The 16,679-nt window shown below is 36.3% G+C and overlaps 3 protein-coding genes across 3 annotated transcripts; all 3 read right to left on the reverse strand.

Annotated features, from left to right (window-relative positions):
* Positions 1-173: 173 nt before the first annotated feature.
* On the reverse strand, positions 174-3,007 carry LOC117289436 (transmembrane protein 170A-like). Its single transcript, XM_033770561.1, has 3 exons — positions 2,460-3,007; positions 1,031-1,201; positions 174-786 (listed from the first exon to the last, which is right to left on the reverse strand). The coding sequence occupies exons 1-3, from the start codon at positions 2,527-2,529 to the stop codon at positions 656-658; spliced, it is 372 nt and encodes a 123-aa protein (XP_033626452.1). The 5' UTR covers positions 2,530-3,007; the 3' UTR covers positions 174-655.
* Positions 3,008-4,271: 1,264 nt separating this feature from the next.
* On the reverse strand, positions 4,272-7,578 carry LOC117289437 (LYR motif-containing protein 4-like). Its single transcript, XM_033770562.1, has 3 exons — positions 7,470-7,578; positions 5,921-6,041; positions 4,272-5,219 (listed from the first exon to the last, which is right to left on the reverse strand). Exons 1-3 carry the CDS (start codon positions 7,565-7,567, stop codon positions 5,160-5,162), a joined length of 279 nt encoding a protein of 92 aa, XP_033626453.1. The 5' UTR covers positions 7,568-7,578; the 3' UTR covers positions 4,272-5,159.
* A 2,403-nt stretch (positions 7,579-9,981) lies between these two features.
* On the reverse strand, positions 9,982-13,788 carry LOC117289440 (transmembrane protein 189-like). Its single transcript, XM_033770570.1, has 4 exons — positions 13,583-13,788; positions 12,704-12,823; positions 12,267-12,358; positions 9,982-11,507 (listed from the first exon to the last, which is right to left on the reverse strand). The coding sequence occupies exons 1-4, from the start codon at positions 13,716-13,718 to the stop codon at positions 11,022-11,024; spliced, it is 834 nt and encodes a 277-aa protein (XP_033626461.1). The 5' UTR covers positions 13,719-13,788; the 3' UTR covers positions 9,982-11,021.
* Between the last annotated feature and the right edge of the window lie 2,891 nt (positions 13,789-16,679).

Here is a 16,679-nt window from a genome sequence, read left to right on the forward strand (position 1 = left end):
GTAGACCTTCAATGAGCACCAAATAGAGGACGACTTATTTTTAGTAGTTGATTAGAAATTAGAATGGAATAATTTGTTTGACAATCCAATTTTAGTCATCTATGCATCACAATAGCCAACCAAAAAAGATTAATAATCAAGGCACAAATAAATTTCTTAAACAATCTCAGGAATTAAATAATCACAATATTCAATATTTATTCCAGTCACTATAAAGTTATATATATCACAGTTCACGTGTAGTGAAGCAAAGTTGTTATACAACTATTACATGAAGTACAAAAAAGTCAATAATACATGATTACAAACACTCCAATATTCTTCTCCAATATCTGCACTACGGTCACTAATAAATAATGATTTTTTTCTGTTCAAATCTTAATCAAGTCCAAGCTAAGATGGGAGCTGACTGATGATGACATTTCTCAGTTCCTTTTATTGAAGACAGTGATGTCAGAGTTTACTACATCGCCTTGATTGGAAGAGACACAGAGTCTGAAATGGAGGACCTTTCGAACATGATGAGGGATAAAGACTCCTGGCATGGCGTTGTGAATAGCATCTCGGTTGCTACCGCTAAATGATGAATGATGATGTCAGAGTGCTGTCCATTTTATACACTGGTCAGTTAAATCCTTTAATGAAGACATCGATGTCAAAGTGTGGCCAGTATCCGAGAGAATGAAATAAACAACACTATGAGCGTCTGTCCAATGCCGCACACCATGGCATAAAAAGGAAACATTGTGAACTCTGAAGTCTTAAATAATCCAGCTATTATTGCACCTGTAAGAAAGGCAAATGAAAAAGTGCAATAATTAGTCAAATCATGGTAAAGTTACAACAGGGAGAAGGAGCTGGGTTAGGAGGGAGGGTTAGTGGTCAAACTTCTCTCTTTTTTGGGGAGGGGGGGGGGAGGGGTATGCTGCAAAGGGGCCACCATGTATGGCATCTTGTGGCTACAGTTCCCTGTCAAGACTAAACTAAACCAAACTAAACAGATAGGAAAATGAAGTGGAACGAAACTCACTTGTGACAATTCCTCCAGTGATTGGTCCAACAAAGCCCATAACCAGAATCAACAGTGAGTAGAGTCGTCCAATCTTGTGTTTACGGAGCGCCATGAAGGCGATGATGGCAGCTCCACAATGAATCAAGAATGAGGAGAATAAATACCACAGGAAGATCTGGTACCACATCTCTGCAATAAGATAACAAAATATCAAATATCAAAATCATAATTCATTTCTGTTGCTGTCCAAAACATTCCCACAGTTGCCCGGCTGAGACTGTACATTAGTTGCGATGATCGCAACCCTTGATCCTCCCCATGGCGGAAGGATTGAGGGTTACGATCATCGCAACTAACAAAACATAATGCACCAAAATTCCGATACAGCTACAAACACTATGCGCTTCACACTTGATTGCTTTGGCAGCATAACAGGTTTGATTAGGGGAAGGGCTGTCTCACTTGTGAGGTAGCATGCAATTCATTGCTACTTAAAAAGTTATTTAAAAAAAATCGTCTCACTTAACATAATTTGTTCATCAACCATTATTTGGCACAACTCATTATCTATTTTGAAAAACAATTAATAGCTCTGGATTGCAAACCTATCCTTGTTTTCAAGTCATTCCAAACAAAAGTCAAATGAACTATTGTAAAAATGTAAACATGATTTGGAAGAAAATAAGGTAAATTGGTATACACATAATGAATGTTTATGAGTGCAATGGTGCGAATATGTTCATGAGTTGAAAGATGGAATGTTCTATTCAACGAGGCGGAGCCGAGTTGAATGGAACATTCCAGCTTTCAACGAATGAACATATTCGCACCATTGCACGAATGAAAAACATTCATTATTTGTTTTATATAACATCCAAGTAGAACCTTGTAATTTTGATTGAAAGATACAACTTTCAAAACAAACAATTTCAACTGTAGAAGCCGAATGCTAGTAATTTTACTATGCCTTCTTGCAGAACACCTGCTGCGTTACCAAAGACACGCGCACGCAGTGATGTTTTTACTCAGCTTTTTCGTTCCATCCGAAAAGTACCATTGCACGCTGCCAGCGTGCAATGGTACTTTTCGGATGGAACGAAAAAGCACGGTGAGTGACTCAGCGTGCAATGGTACTTTTATTTGCTATCACGTGACGGACAATCCTCCAATCAAATGGCAAGGATCTGCTTGGGTGTTATATAATAAAGGACAACACAACAGCCAGCCGGCCACCAGTTTACATCTGTACTAATTTACTTTGTTTGAACGTTGTACTAATTTGGTACACCTATACTTGTCAAAGCCTGTTCAGCATTTACTTCTAGAAATTATAAGGCTCCCCTGGGCCCTGCTCACAGGGGAGCCTTATAATAGTTTCTAAAAGAATTCAGCATTATTATATATTGCAATGGGCAAATTTGAATAAAGAATTACAATGTTCAATTACCAATCCAGTTCTCTAAAGGCGGCGAATCCAAGCTGATTACGCTGCTAAAACTTGGAAAGTTGATTCCCATCTTCTGATCTTCGTGATTATATGGTTGCCACTCAGTGTGGAGACGTTCTGGAAGATTGCAGGAGGAAGGCTTTTGCTTTTGGTAAATCAGTGGCTCTTGTTAAGGTACCGACTACAACATACTGTAGTGACAGTTTCTACCTCCATGGTGCTACTGACAATGACATTGAGAAGATAGCAGTGCAAAGTGTTTACGGCTAGTTGGCCGGCCAGTCCTCCACTTCCCCTTTGCCTTTAACTTGCTGATAGAAGATGACACTTGACAGTTCGACTTTTTGGTTGAGTTTCGGCTGTTGATTAATTGGTGCTAAATAAACATAAATTCTAACTGGTTGGCAATGTACTCTTTAGCATCTTTACAACTCTTCATGACTTCACATCGTCGCTAATATAATTAATTAGAGGTTTAGAAATGATGAGAAATCGCCCTACAGTCTTCACCCGACCTGCCAAACTCACTAACTCAACAGAATTATAAATCATAAGACTGGTAGCCAACTATTTATGTGACTTAATAAGTATGCCGTCGTCTGGGTACTTGACTCAATCATTGCACCCGGAAAACTGTAGAGGGCGCTAGACAAAATATTCCAAATGTTTCAGTCGTCAAAGAGGGCGCTATAACCAATTTATTTTAATTTCTACATGACAACAGAGGGCGCTGTAAAAAGGTTTGTCAACGCAAAAACTATAGAGGGCGCTATAAAAATTCTCTGCAAACTTTCGGGAATGAAACAATAGAGGGCGCTATTATAAATTTACCATAAAATTGATCATCAAAATTAATCATCAAAATTGTATTTAAATTATTGGTCCTTTTAGGTTTTGGGAAAGTCCATTTTATACAAACTATTTTGAATGGAAACATACATTCATAACAAAAACTGACAAAAGACTCTTGTTTTCATTACATAGTTTTAATATTTTTAAAGATTACTCATAATTTTAATGAAAAAATAACATGAAGATAGAATTTTGGATTGATCATTGCATTCGGCAATTCTGAGGTTCACATCAAAGAGAAATAAAAATGATGTACCTCAAAGGTAAACAAAACTGTGCACCCCCACCCCAAAACAAAAAAGTACTACAACTTTAAAAGTTAAACATTTGGCTCTGAAAGTCTGTTCTCTACCTTTTACAGTATAAAAGTAAATCTTTCTTGAGAAAGCTAACAGAAAAAGTAATTGGTGTATCATTTAGGCAAAAACTGCCCATTCACCCATCTTATTTTCTAATTAACAAATTTTACTCTGAAAGTCACCAATTAATCATTACTTAAATTCCACACATTTACAGTTTAAAAGTTTTAATTCACCGTAACTGATCTTTCAGAATTCTTTTCTGTGTAGAACTAGATATCAAACTCAATAATAATTGAAAAACAATGTTAAATTTAAATATACAAGTAGATAAGTCCTAATTCTTAGTTTTGTGCGCATGCATAAAGTTATGCTTAAAGGCTCTGGACACCTTTGGTAATTTTCAAAGACCAGTATTCTCACTTGGTGTACTATCCCAACATATGCATACAATAACAAACCTGTGAAAATTTGTGCTCAAGCAGTCATCGGAGTTGCAAGAAATTAATGAAAGAAAAAACACCCTTGTTGCACAACTTTGTGTGCTTTCAGATGCATAAGGCTTCTTTTATTAAGTGAGAAAAATCCCTCTTTCACAAAAACTATGTTACTCCAGAGGGAGCCGTTTTTTTCACAATGTTTTAAACTATCGACAGCTCTCCACTGCATGTCACCAAAGAAGGTTTTATGCTTACAACTATTTTGAGTAATTACCGATAGTGTCCAGTGCTTTTAATAGGTTTAAAATACATTGTCCCGACACCATACAGTCATCTTTTTCAGTCCCCCTTTTAAAAACATTTGACCCTAAAATGCCCAGCTTTTTGAGCTTTTTTTGAAATTCCGTATAAAACAAAAAGTATTAAGTCTTTCTCACCAAACAACATGTATCTTGCTGATTTGTGTTGCCTTGGTCATCCAAAAGTCATAAGTATTTCTTGAGTGATAATGCTCTCTCATGATAACATGTTGATATGGGTTCTGCATGTTCTACTTATGACACTTGTGGAATTCATAAAATGTACGACATTGGCAGTGAAAGTTAAGAACAAAAAAAGACATTGGGATGCCTAAACCTGTAAATAAAAGCACCTCAAAGTTGACAAATATTTGTACCAACATGAAATAATTATTGGTAGTTTGAGGGGAAACTTTATTCCACAAGCCTCTTTAAGACTTTTGTCATGGTCAGCCATTTTGTTTTTACCCCCATTCAAACCAATGTAACCGCACTGAGGCTTGAGTGACAACGAATGAAAAACTATCTTCATCTTGTATTCCCTGTTTTGTGTAGTTCTCAATCGTGACAGTTAACTTCTTCCCTGACATAACACAATGTCATGTGATTGTCATGTGATGAGCCATCTTGGGTTTGGCCTTAAGACAGACTGGTCAAGCAAATGAAAATACATTTTTGAGGGGAAACAGAGTACTTCAGTTACTGAAGAAACATCATAAAGCTAAATCTTCTGAGGACAAGTCTTAGGCAGCTGACAGTGAACATAATAACCCATGTTGTTTGTACCGTCTGTTAATCTTATGAATCTTGCTATCTTTTCTGCTCTTCAATCACCAATCTTGGGTCTGTGTAAAGTTGACTGAGAACAACCTGTGCACATGGAAAGAGAAAATGAAAGAGACCTTTAGAATTGCAAAAAGTCGCCACTACAAAGTAATCCCCCAAAAGGTTACTCTTAGCTGAGAGCTGATCTTAAAGCTGAATGAATCACAAGTGGTTTGTACTCGAATTTTTTATTTTTTATAATTATCATAATAGTAATACTATAAAAAATAAAATTAGAACATATCCACCATGCTAGGCGATCAAGGAGCATATGTTTTAGACACGATAATTTATTGCAAATCATCAAAATTATGACTGACCAGTTTTGTCCTAGCTGTGAGAAGCATTTATTTGGGTTTTTTTGCGAGTGAGCTTTGCTGCCCCCTAACCATGAGCCTCCATTGACGTTGTTGGTCACACTGATCAGAAATGACTCAACTCCAAACCCTGAGTCTGCCTGCCTGTTGCTTCAGTTGTGAGTCAACAGATGAAATTAAAATCTAATGGCACTGGTAAAGAATAGCTGCAGTATATCCAATTCCACAATCAAATCTAGCAGATGAAAGAATATTTTTTTGATGATTTGTACTTTTAATTGCGATTTTGTTTCCACAAAAATCTGCCACATATCTTCTGCATACGCTTTAAGATCAGAAGTGGGTCGATGAATATGCTTGGGGCTACTTGCAAGAAAGATGATTGCGTTCTGTTCTATTAATGACATTTGACTCTTTTTTTTAACTTACCTGTCTTTTCATAATTTCTAGATTCTTTTCTGCCTTTTGGATGAATGCTTTGATTTCTACTTCATCCGTTAGCGTCTTGTTCTCTCTGAAGGCATCCTTTGTTCTCCGTAAAGCATACTCCCTGTAAAGGGTATATAAAAAGGGTGTAATCAATCACATCCACCAAGTGCTGTTAGATGGAAAATCTTTTAATGTATCAATCAATTTTAAAAATTGCACTAAACAGAGTATACAAACAAATTGTGTAAATATATTCACCTAGTTATGATTATGGCCGCCGGGAGGAGGGTTACGTTATCGCAACTAGGGAGAGGAGACTCTTTGCTTGGCAAATAAAACTACAATTTTTGTATTTAGGGACTGTTTACATCGCGCACAGAGAGGCAAAAGATTTGCCACGATTTTAGGGACACCTTAAAAACAGGATCCCCTACGGTATTTGAGTCTTGCGGTCGCACTAAATACCGACAACTCACGACTCCTCACAACAATTCACGACAACAATTTTTAAATGCACTTTAACAAAACATTTGAACATAAGTCAACCGTAAAATATATGCACAAGAGTCATATGCATCTAAATCACTTTTAAACTTTTGAAAATGTTGTTCTTATAACTGTAAAAAAGGTGTTTTTTACCCCGACTTTATATTCGCCATGTTGTCTTTCGACATACTTGGACGATTCTATTACACCGCAGGGAGCATGGGTAATTTCTGAGGGATGAGTTGTATTTTTTTCTGTTTGGTTTTAGCTGCTGTTTTTTTCATATTTGTTAGTAACTAAACCGACACTCTGGAATTCAATAAAAGGGAAGATTTAAATATAATATTTTTTAAAACTCTATGGGGACTATGACTGAGAGGCACATAAAATGGTTAATAATCATCTTGCATATTTTATCACCCCTGCGGTGTAATGGAATCGTCCAAGTACGTCGAAAGACAACATGGCGGATATTTCCGTTCGTTACTGAATTCGGGGTAAAAAACACTTTTTGTTCACTTAAAAATACAATTTTTTCAAGTTTGAAAGTGATTTGGGTGCATATGACTCTTGTGCATATATTTACTGGTTGACTTATGTTAAAATGTTCTGTTAAAGTGCATTTAAAAAAAAATTCTCGTGAGTTGTCGTGAGCTGAGGGGTCGTGAGTTGTCGGTATTTAGTGCGACCCGAGTCTTGAGGAAGTTGAGTGTAACTCACTCAAAATAGTGATGAACCATTGTATGTATGTATATTAAATAATAAAAGTCATGAATTGAAAGTAAGTAATCCATGATAAACAAACGATAAACAACTTGATACATGGAGGTACATAGTAAATATTGCTTGCTGAAAAAACTATCCAAATAGTAAATACATGCAAAATAAGTCCGTGCTCTATTTATTCTACCTCCATGATGATCCGCCCTTTGGCAAAGGGCAGATCATCATATTTTGAATGAATTATGTAACCGTGATTTCATTATAAATAAGTCACGAAATAACCACTATTAAAATTCTTTCCAAACAGAAACTCAGTCGCAATAGCGTAGACAAGACTTACCTATAGTTGTATCCAGTAAATTTGTGAGATTCTTTCAGCATTTGTCGATAAAGAGTAAGAACTGTGGATCTCGTTGCACTTGCCATGGTGGCTGCCATCTTGTGTAAGTCACAAACTCGTGCCCAGCATTTCTTCTGTCAACTATAGGCACGATGTTAGGCAACAAAGTTCAAGGAAATTTGAGATCGAGGTTAAAACTAAGTTTTGCGTATTAATGTCCTCCCTTAAAATTCCCCCTATTTATTGCGTGTTTTGAAGCCCAAACTTTCTAACAATACTATAAACTTAGTTTTAACATAGAGGTAGATTTCTACCTCCATGGTTTTAATGACAAACCTCACCTTATAGCATTCAAGTTCCAGCTATAGGGAACCATGAGATATAGGCCCAAGAATTGAAAGAGTAAAATAATAATATTTCAGAAATATTTTCAGTAATTTTTATTATTCAGAACTTTCCGACAATTTTTACAAAACATTCTTTTAGCAAACAGCCAAACAGGTAATACGGTGGGACTATGAATTATGAAGGAACTGACCTATAGAATAAATGGGACAATGACACATAACTGGGAAGTGGGGCGAGGGGTTTTATTCTTTAGAGCCAGGGGGGGGGGGGGGGTAATAAAGAGACGTGTCTCAGACAATTTAAGTCCTCTGAAATAATAAAACTTCAAAACACACATTTCAATAAACATAATTTGTTGTTGTTTTTATTTTGCTACATGATTCAAACTTACACTGTAAATTGTCACTTCCATAATTTACCTTTTTGACAAATTCTTTCAAATGTAAAACCAATGACAAGCATTTTCCTGATCATCACTCATAGAAACATAATTTTTAATTTATCTGGCCAAGTCAAGCATTAGCATGCAAGCTTTAAAAGTTGGTGAAGTAAAACTAGTATATTAATTCAAGTAAAAATTTGATGTTGACCTTTTAACTGCACACATGAATTAAATATATGTATTTTATCATTTTTCAAGTTTTCATGATAATGTTAACCAGCTTGACATGAAACATTTTTACATAATTGTTTTGGGGGACTAGCAAAAACATTTCCCCATATTTCAGGTTTCTATCATCTTTTTAGCAAACTGAGAAAATGTCATCAAATTTTGCAATTTTATTTTAAGGTAAAATATACAAAAATATTGATGAGTTGCTTTTTTTATTATTTTTATGCCAGCCTTTTTTTCTATGTACTGACTGGTACAATCTAAAAAATCAACAGTGTTTTTGCAGGTCTTCAAATAATATTTTCAGCACAGCCTTCTGAACCACAAGGTTGTTAAAGTCTGTATCATCATTTAAGAAAGTATAACAAGCCTTTAAGATTAATACTAGTATTTCCGCAATAATCTTAAACAAATCCATGCATAAAAAATCCCAAACCGTTGATTAGATTTTTCCTTTGAATTTTGTACAAGCCGAAAAACAAAAAACCCTGTGCAATAAAATATAAAAGAAAGGTATTCAAATTAAAGTGTACAAGAAAGAACAATAGTTTACAAAAACTTGTCAAGTATTAGGACTGATGATTACACACTGATAATTTTGACTTGGTCGTCATAGTTCCGAGATAATAATGAAAGAAAAAACACCCTTGTATTACACGAAGATATGTGCTTTCAGATGCTTGATTTTGGGACCTCAAAATCAAATCTGATGGTCTCAAAATATTTGTGGAATATTACGTTCCTTCAGAGGGAGCCGTTTCTCACAACGTTTTATACTATTACTTTAGGAATAACCATTTTCAGTGAGTGTCACAAAACAAAACTGATAATGTGTGATAAGTAAACAAACCCAGTAAAATAAAGTCCGTCCCTAGGGCTAATATGGCTCATCAGCCCAGTGTTTATATCCGGATTCCTGGGCATTAGATTACTGAAAATATTCTATTCCCCCTCGACAGAATGCCAGTCCATCACAGGTTACTCCCCAGCTCTCACCGGTACCCATTTGTACTACACGGTGGAGTGAAGCAATTATTAGAAAGTTTATTGCTTAAGAACACAAGTGTCACGACTGACCAGGCCAGGATTCGAACCCACATTCTGTAAATCACAGAACCGCCCTAGACCCCTAAGCCAAGACACCCCACAAATAAGACAGAGGGAAATTGCAGAATAATAATTACAAGTTTCATTATTAATGGCATTGCTTGCAAGAAAACTACTGAATATCACAAGTGCTTATAACTGTTGATACAAAAAAGGCTGTCATTAAACTCAGGCATGCAACTGCCGGTTGAAAAAAAAGAGGAAAATTTTCAAAGGCACAATGCAAGTGCGGAGCGAGGCAGCCGAAACGCCACGGGACATGATACCCACAATGGTACCCTAGAAAATAATGAGGTTTATTATGCTCTTAGGTGCATTTTTAGCATGTACTAGGCTTATTTTACATGATTGTAGTTGTACACTGTTAATGCCAGGCATAATTAGGCTAAAAAAAAAAAAAACAGGAATTTTTTTTATTTATTTTTTTTTTACGTTTTTTTTTTCTTCTTTTTTCACATTTAAAAAAAATAAAAACGCGGAATTCCGCGGAAACGCGGAAGAGTTGCATGCCTGTAAACTGGAGCTATTTGTCTGATTGCAAATTACCCTCAAACACAACTTACTCTAATCCTATCCAAATTAAATTTGGACGGAAAACAATATTTTGTCAGATTTTACGAAATAAACATCCAAAGCAAATCAAATCACCAAAAAGTGTGAAGAATTTCGTTAGAAATATCTAAATTCTGAGATAGAATAAAGTCCAAGGCTTATTTTTATTAATTAATAACTAAATTAATTTCATCGAGCACAACTGCTGAGCTGAGCTTGCCATTGATTATTAAACCATTACTAGAACTGTTAGCAGAGAAAATAAGTTTTACACTAATACAAAAATAAATAAAACTGATGGTGATTTCACACCAAATTAACATTACTTATCATTTTTTTAGAGGAGAAGAATAGAAAGTTGGGATTAGGTTTCCTACAATCTACAAGACCCAGTGGATGGGTGGAGAGGAGTATTAGAAGCCCTTTTCACACTAACTCTATTCCCAGAGTTGCCCCCTGGTGAATAACGACCAGCCTTTTCACACAATGCTCGCTTTACCCCAGTCTGCCCCGGCAAATTGGCATACCCTGAGGAGTAGTCATCCCGGAGAGGGAGTAAGTAGTAAAACCATGAGGTATTCTTGAAACGTGCAACCAGAACCCCGTGAGTTAAGGACACACTACTCTAATCCCAGGGTTGCCCCCTGGTGAATAACAACCAGCCTTTTCACACAATGCTCGCTTTACCCCAGTCTGCCCCGGCAAATTGGCATACCCTGAGGAGTAGTCATCCCGGAGAGGGAGTAAGTAGTAAAACCATGAGGTATTCTTGAAACGTGCAACCAGAACCCTGTGATATAAGGACACAGTGTGAAAGTGCGCTGGAGGATTTATATAAACTGTGGCGTCAAACAAAATCCTGGGGCCTCCCCAGGGTTGTATTCCCCAGGGATAAGAGATCCAGTGTGAAAAGGGCTTTAAAATAAATGAAGTTATCTGATGTCCTCCTTGTTACACCACTTCATGTCATCCGTTCTTGGTTTGATCCCAGTCAGGCTCTCGACAAGACCCTCCATGGCCGGCCAGAAACCCAACATCTCCAGAGGGTAGTCCAGCCACCCTGTAGTGATGCAGAAGTACGTCTCATGGGGTGCGACGTGATGGACACGATGGTGTTTACGGGGTAGAATCAGGTGAAGATCCTGCAGTAGGGTCACCCAGCGAGGGAGTCCAAAATAAGTGTGGGACCACTTGTGGATCTGGTTGGTGAGCATGACGAAGAAACCTAACGTCAGCATGAAGGATTCAAACAAGACGAACGACTGGATTTGCTCGGGTGTTTGGGTGGAAAACTTGTAAGCTTGATAGGAGAAGTAAGGGATGGTAAGCATGAAGTTATCTCCGTTAGCTTCGATGAAATCATGACGACAAAGCGCTGTGGGATCAATATGATGCTCCCTGAAGGGCCTGATGAAAGCCTGCATAAAACACAAACAAACATTTCTTTTTAGCAATTTGTGAACACTCCTACAGCCTGCGCTCAATTTCATATAACTGCTTTCTCAAGAGCAGCAAATATTGCTTAACACTTAGTAGAAATGAGCAGGGAACCACCAGTCACAAATAGAACAGGGGGCATTGGACTTTGGCTGGTAACCTTATTCCAGTAAGCATAATTGAGTTGTGCTTGGCAACTTGTTGTGCTTTAGCAGCTTTATGAAGTCGGGCCCAGATCATTCAGTATTATTATGTCCTGTGGTTTTAAATAAAGCTATTCAAATGATAGTTCAACTATGACATGTGATAAATAAGGGCTTGAACATGGGGTAAAAAATTCCTGTGGTTTTGCTGTGGCCCCCTTTGCAAAGTTCCAATACAAATTTACATTTCCCAGCATAGAAATGCCCCTTACCAGGCCTGTATTATGAATGTGTCTTATCTATTTCATTAAAGCCCTCTTTTATAGTGAGCTTGACAAGGGCACTAGGCGTGCAGGACGTCCCTTACTGCTTTACAAGGACGTTTTCAGAAGGACACTCAAGAGGCATCCTCCCTTACCACCTGGTGTAACCTGGCATCAGACAGAACAACCTGGAGAGCATACACCAGGAAAGCCTGCACCAATTATGACGCCGAACAGAGACTGAAGGACCTTGAAAGAAGAGCTTGTAGCTACCTCAAGATCTGGCAATGAATGGCCATGCCGGGCTATGGCCTCTATCTATTTCAATGCTTACCTTTCCAAACAGTGGCATACTGACAGAGCCATATGAATCAGACAGCCAATGTACCACACCAGATGCAAAATCAGACATCACAATACCAAAAACTGTAAAGAAAATTATGTTAAGTTAGAACCAAATGGAATTAATATAAAGGAAAACGTTTTTTTTAAAGTCCTGCATGGAGGTTTGGTGTTTTGAACCTTCCTTATTAAAAAACATTGTTAGTTGCCTGATGTATTGTCCACAGCAGAGTCTTTCTTTAACACCTCTTTAAATTTACGCAAGAGCAAATTTAAGTTTCTATCTTCAGCTCCCATAGTTATTTTTCACATGTAATAACTTGTTTTCTTGTAGCTTCTTAGCATTAATGGGGTAAACTTGTTTTAACAAACTGTTTTAGAACTGTTTAAAGAATCTGTCTGCATATTAATTTTCTAAAGAATACTTACACACACTGGCAACATGCCATTTCCAATTTTCAAGTCTAAAGTTGAGCAAGACATTGTAGGTGTTGAATGCGAGTAGACAGGAACCAATGATGATACAGATGTATTCCTGAATACGCTTGCCTAAAATGAGAATTGAATAAAGGCATATTAAATCAGATCCTTCACCAACTGAAAAGTAGGTTTGGGAAAACTTTCCGTATCCTGTCACCACTTCTTGACTCATTTTTAGAAAAAGGAATATCTCATTTGAGTAAATTAGATTATACAAAATATATACCGTACTGTATTTCATAATAAATGAAAAAGTGGTGACAGGATGGGGAAACTTTGATGAGGTTCGAGCCTCGTCATAGTTCTATTCTTCTACCTAGGAAAGAGTAGGCATGGACATGGTAGGGAAACTTGTCCTAAAAATAAAAAGTATCTTTTCTTATTTACTCAAATGAGATATTCCTTTTGGTAAAAATTAGTGAAAAGGTGATGGCAGAATACGGAAATCTTTCCCAATATTGAATATTGTTACTTATGCAGTGTTTGTGAGTCTACAACAAAAATAATTAATATCATGCCATTGGCATTTGGTTGCCAATCAATCAACAGATCAAATGGATTGGAACTTAAAATTACAATTAACTTAAAAATAAAAAGACGGCTCAATGTAATTCCACACAAAATCATGAATTTCATGTGAAGACCACGCAGAGCCTCTCAATCCTCAGTTGTTATATTACTTGGGTTGGGAACTTCCAAAAATGTAAGAAAGAAACTCTCTGACCCTTGTCTTTTTGCTGCGGAGACGACAGACGTGACGGAGGGGCGCGACCAGATTTTTAATGCCGAGCCCATAATTATTAAATATTGCTCCATGATTACACTCACCATTTGAGTAGTAGCCAGCAAGTTCCTTTGCCCCGGCATGATTGCGACCAGCTCTTTTGACTTTGACCCGACCTTTGTCAACATTATGTGACATTCTGTCGGCAACTTCAACGTGTTCTTCGGCATTTATGGCCATTTTTGCCGGCCGTCAAATTAAGAACTTCGCCGCGCAATCAGTGCCATGCATGCATGTATTGTACAATGTGTGTGTACATATTAATGTATGACATGTACGTGTATGGCTGGCTCTACGAGACGCAGCGATACACGGGTACCAGGGTAAGCCTTTTTATGTAATTTCCATTTTTAGTCGGTTATGTAAGGTGGAGCCGCCTTTGAAGTCGTGTTTGTTAATTTATATAGGTCAAGAAAGTACGTAAAGACTGACACTATAACCTTAACCATTTTTTTTTTTTTTTGGGGGGGGGGGGAATTTAGTAATCAATCTATTTATTTTATTTTTTTCACTATGAGTAGTTGTTTGCACTGTATGTATTTGTTCATTATAAATTAGTTAAATTAAACCATGGAGGAATTTATTCCTCCATGATTTAACAATCACTTCTTCACAATCAGACTAATATCTTTTTAATGAATGAGTCAATTAAAATTGTTACCACCCACTCAGCAACACTTGTTCATATATAATTGTGGTCGAGAAAGGTATTTCTTTAATCAAGTTTTAAAAAGAAGAACAAAAGCTGGGTACTCAAGTTGTTCATACTCTTGACAGAAATGGCCCAACACAAATGTACTTTCTAATAATTCAAGAAAGAATCAAATACATGTATACTCATTCATACTTGTGTAAAAACTTTTCAGACTTCAGACTCTAAACCAGTTATCGTTTGTCCTAAATAAAAGCAAAACATGATTTGGAGGTTGGGGCTATCAAATAGTAAACCACAAGGGAAACTAAATGGGTAAATTTCTACAATTGGGGGTTGAACAAAGACAAATTGACTAGAGCAATATTAAAAACAATAACAGACAATCAGGCAAAGTGTTTTCTGTTTGCTTTATCATTATTTACTTGATTTTGTTGTAAGTCTATTTTGTACATAAAATAAACTTTTTCAGTAATTAACCAATTTCATAGTTAGTAACCAACTACATGTTGAACAATTGATATCAACATGTTCACAGCTGATCATGCAAAGAAACAAATAATGATGACAACTTTAATATCTGTACTGTTTCAAATGAATAAATGCTTTCTTTTAAAATAAAAATGTTAACAATCCTCATCTCCATTTGATGGGTACAGAAAACAAATCTTTTTCCAAACATATTTTTAAAGGGAAATATTTCCCTTGTACTTGTATGGTTATATCACTGACCACCCTACGGATAATTATTTATTACTACAAACTGAATACAATCATTTGAGACCTAGGAATTGATTTCCTTTTCCCCCCACTTAAAAAAAAAATCTTCGTACTTTTACACTTTTTTTTACCAGCAACTATTAATATTTATATATTAGGAGTATATACAAACAATTATTCAACAGTAGTATTATAATTATGACTTATGTATACTGCAACCAATTAAGGCTTTGAAGTGGATACATTTGATGTCCAGGAACTAGGATTTTGAGTGACTGTACAAAGTGAAGTTGAACAGGATTTTAAATATTAAAGTGAAGTCTGTGTGTAAGTACGACTCATTATTTTAACAGCCCAAAATGCGTCCTTGCAGTAAAGGGAAGGTATACATTTGGTAATCCCTCTTAAACAAACACTTCCTTAGTTAGAAGTACAAAAGCTGTCGATAGTATAGAGCATTTTTAGAATCATTTCATTTTGAAAAATTTGGGAAAAAGATATTAGTTTTTATCCACCCAAATTTGAATCTGAGAAACATTGCCGTCACATACGTCTCTCAGATTGTGAATTGCAATTACAGATTATTCGTCCTGCGTGGACATAATCGCTCCAGATTTTCGGAGATATCTCAGAGTTGCGCCTTTTGACAGTTGTTAGTTTTAATGGTTTAAATGGTTCCAATAACTGAAGGTATACTTTCCCTCTAAGTATAACCCATTTACTTTCCCCCCCCCCCCCAGAAACAAATGGTATTGTGTGATGGAACCTTGATTTAGTTTACAGAAGTGAAAATTAATGATTTACATATCACAAAACTTTCAGACACCAAGTGGCAGCAGAGATGCCAAATCATTTCCAGCTACTTCAGGAATTCTAACCTTTGATAAGTTTGCACTTAACACAGTAAGTCTGCTGCCACCTAGTGTACACAAAGTCTCATTATGTGTTAAACAAATCTGCTGAACGTAAAACATTCCGCTACTTTTTTTTATACACTTTCTACATATATTCCTGACAAAGTTTACAATTTTTCTGAGCAGATTTAGAAAAAAATAAACCCTCAGGAATTACTCAATTTCTTCTTCAGACAGGAGGGTTAGTTGAGTGCTCTTGAAGTACAGCAGCTTGCAAGGTCATTATTTCTATTAGCTACATCGACAAGCATGGAAATGCATTGATAAACTTCAGCTACCCCCCACCCCCTGAAGACAGATGCAGGGACATGATCAAAATAAGGAGGGAAAATAAATCATACAAAGACACAAATCTGCACATAAGTAAAGTCCATCCGTCAATAGAAAAGCTGCTGAGAAATAATTAATTAATTGATGAACATAACATGAAGTCCCTTACATAATTAATAAGCCCATAAATTTATGTGTATAAATCAATTATAATTACACTATAAACATAAAATAACATAAATTTGCAATATCCACTTGGCGCACCTTGCTTGAAGCTTGAGGCTAGATAGAACTAATCAAATTATTAAAAAATTACAGATGAATAAAGGTTAATCCTTCAGATATTAAGAAGTTGTTAAGTCTAATAATTAAATAGGACCAATTAAAGGAAAATAAGACAATAGTTAGAAAGTTTCTATTAACTGTAACTCTTTGAAAGTAAAAGCCTCTCGGAATGACATGCTCAAAGTTCTTATACATGATTTCTACAAAATGTGCAAAATGGAAGTCTATTGAGATGATTGAGATAACTGAATGCTTATATTCTATCAAACAGAACACAGAATTTGAGTTTCTAGAGGATTA

This window comes from Asterias rubens, chromosome 4, assembly GCF_902459465.1.
Source record: "Asterias rubens chromosome 4, eAstRub1.3, whole genome shotgun sequence".
Taxonomy (NCBI): Eukaryota; Metazoa; Echinodermata; class Asteroidea; order Forcipulatida; family Asteriidae; genus Asterias; species Asterias rubens.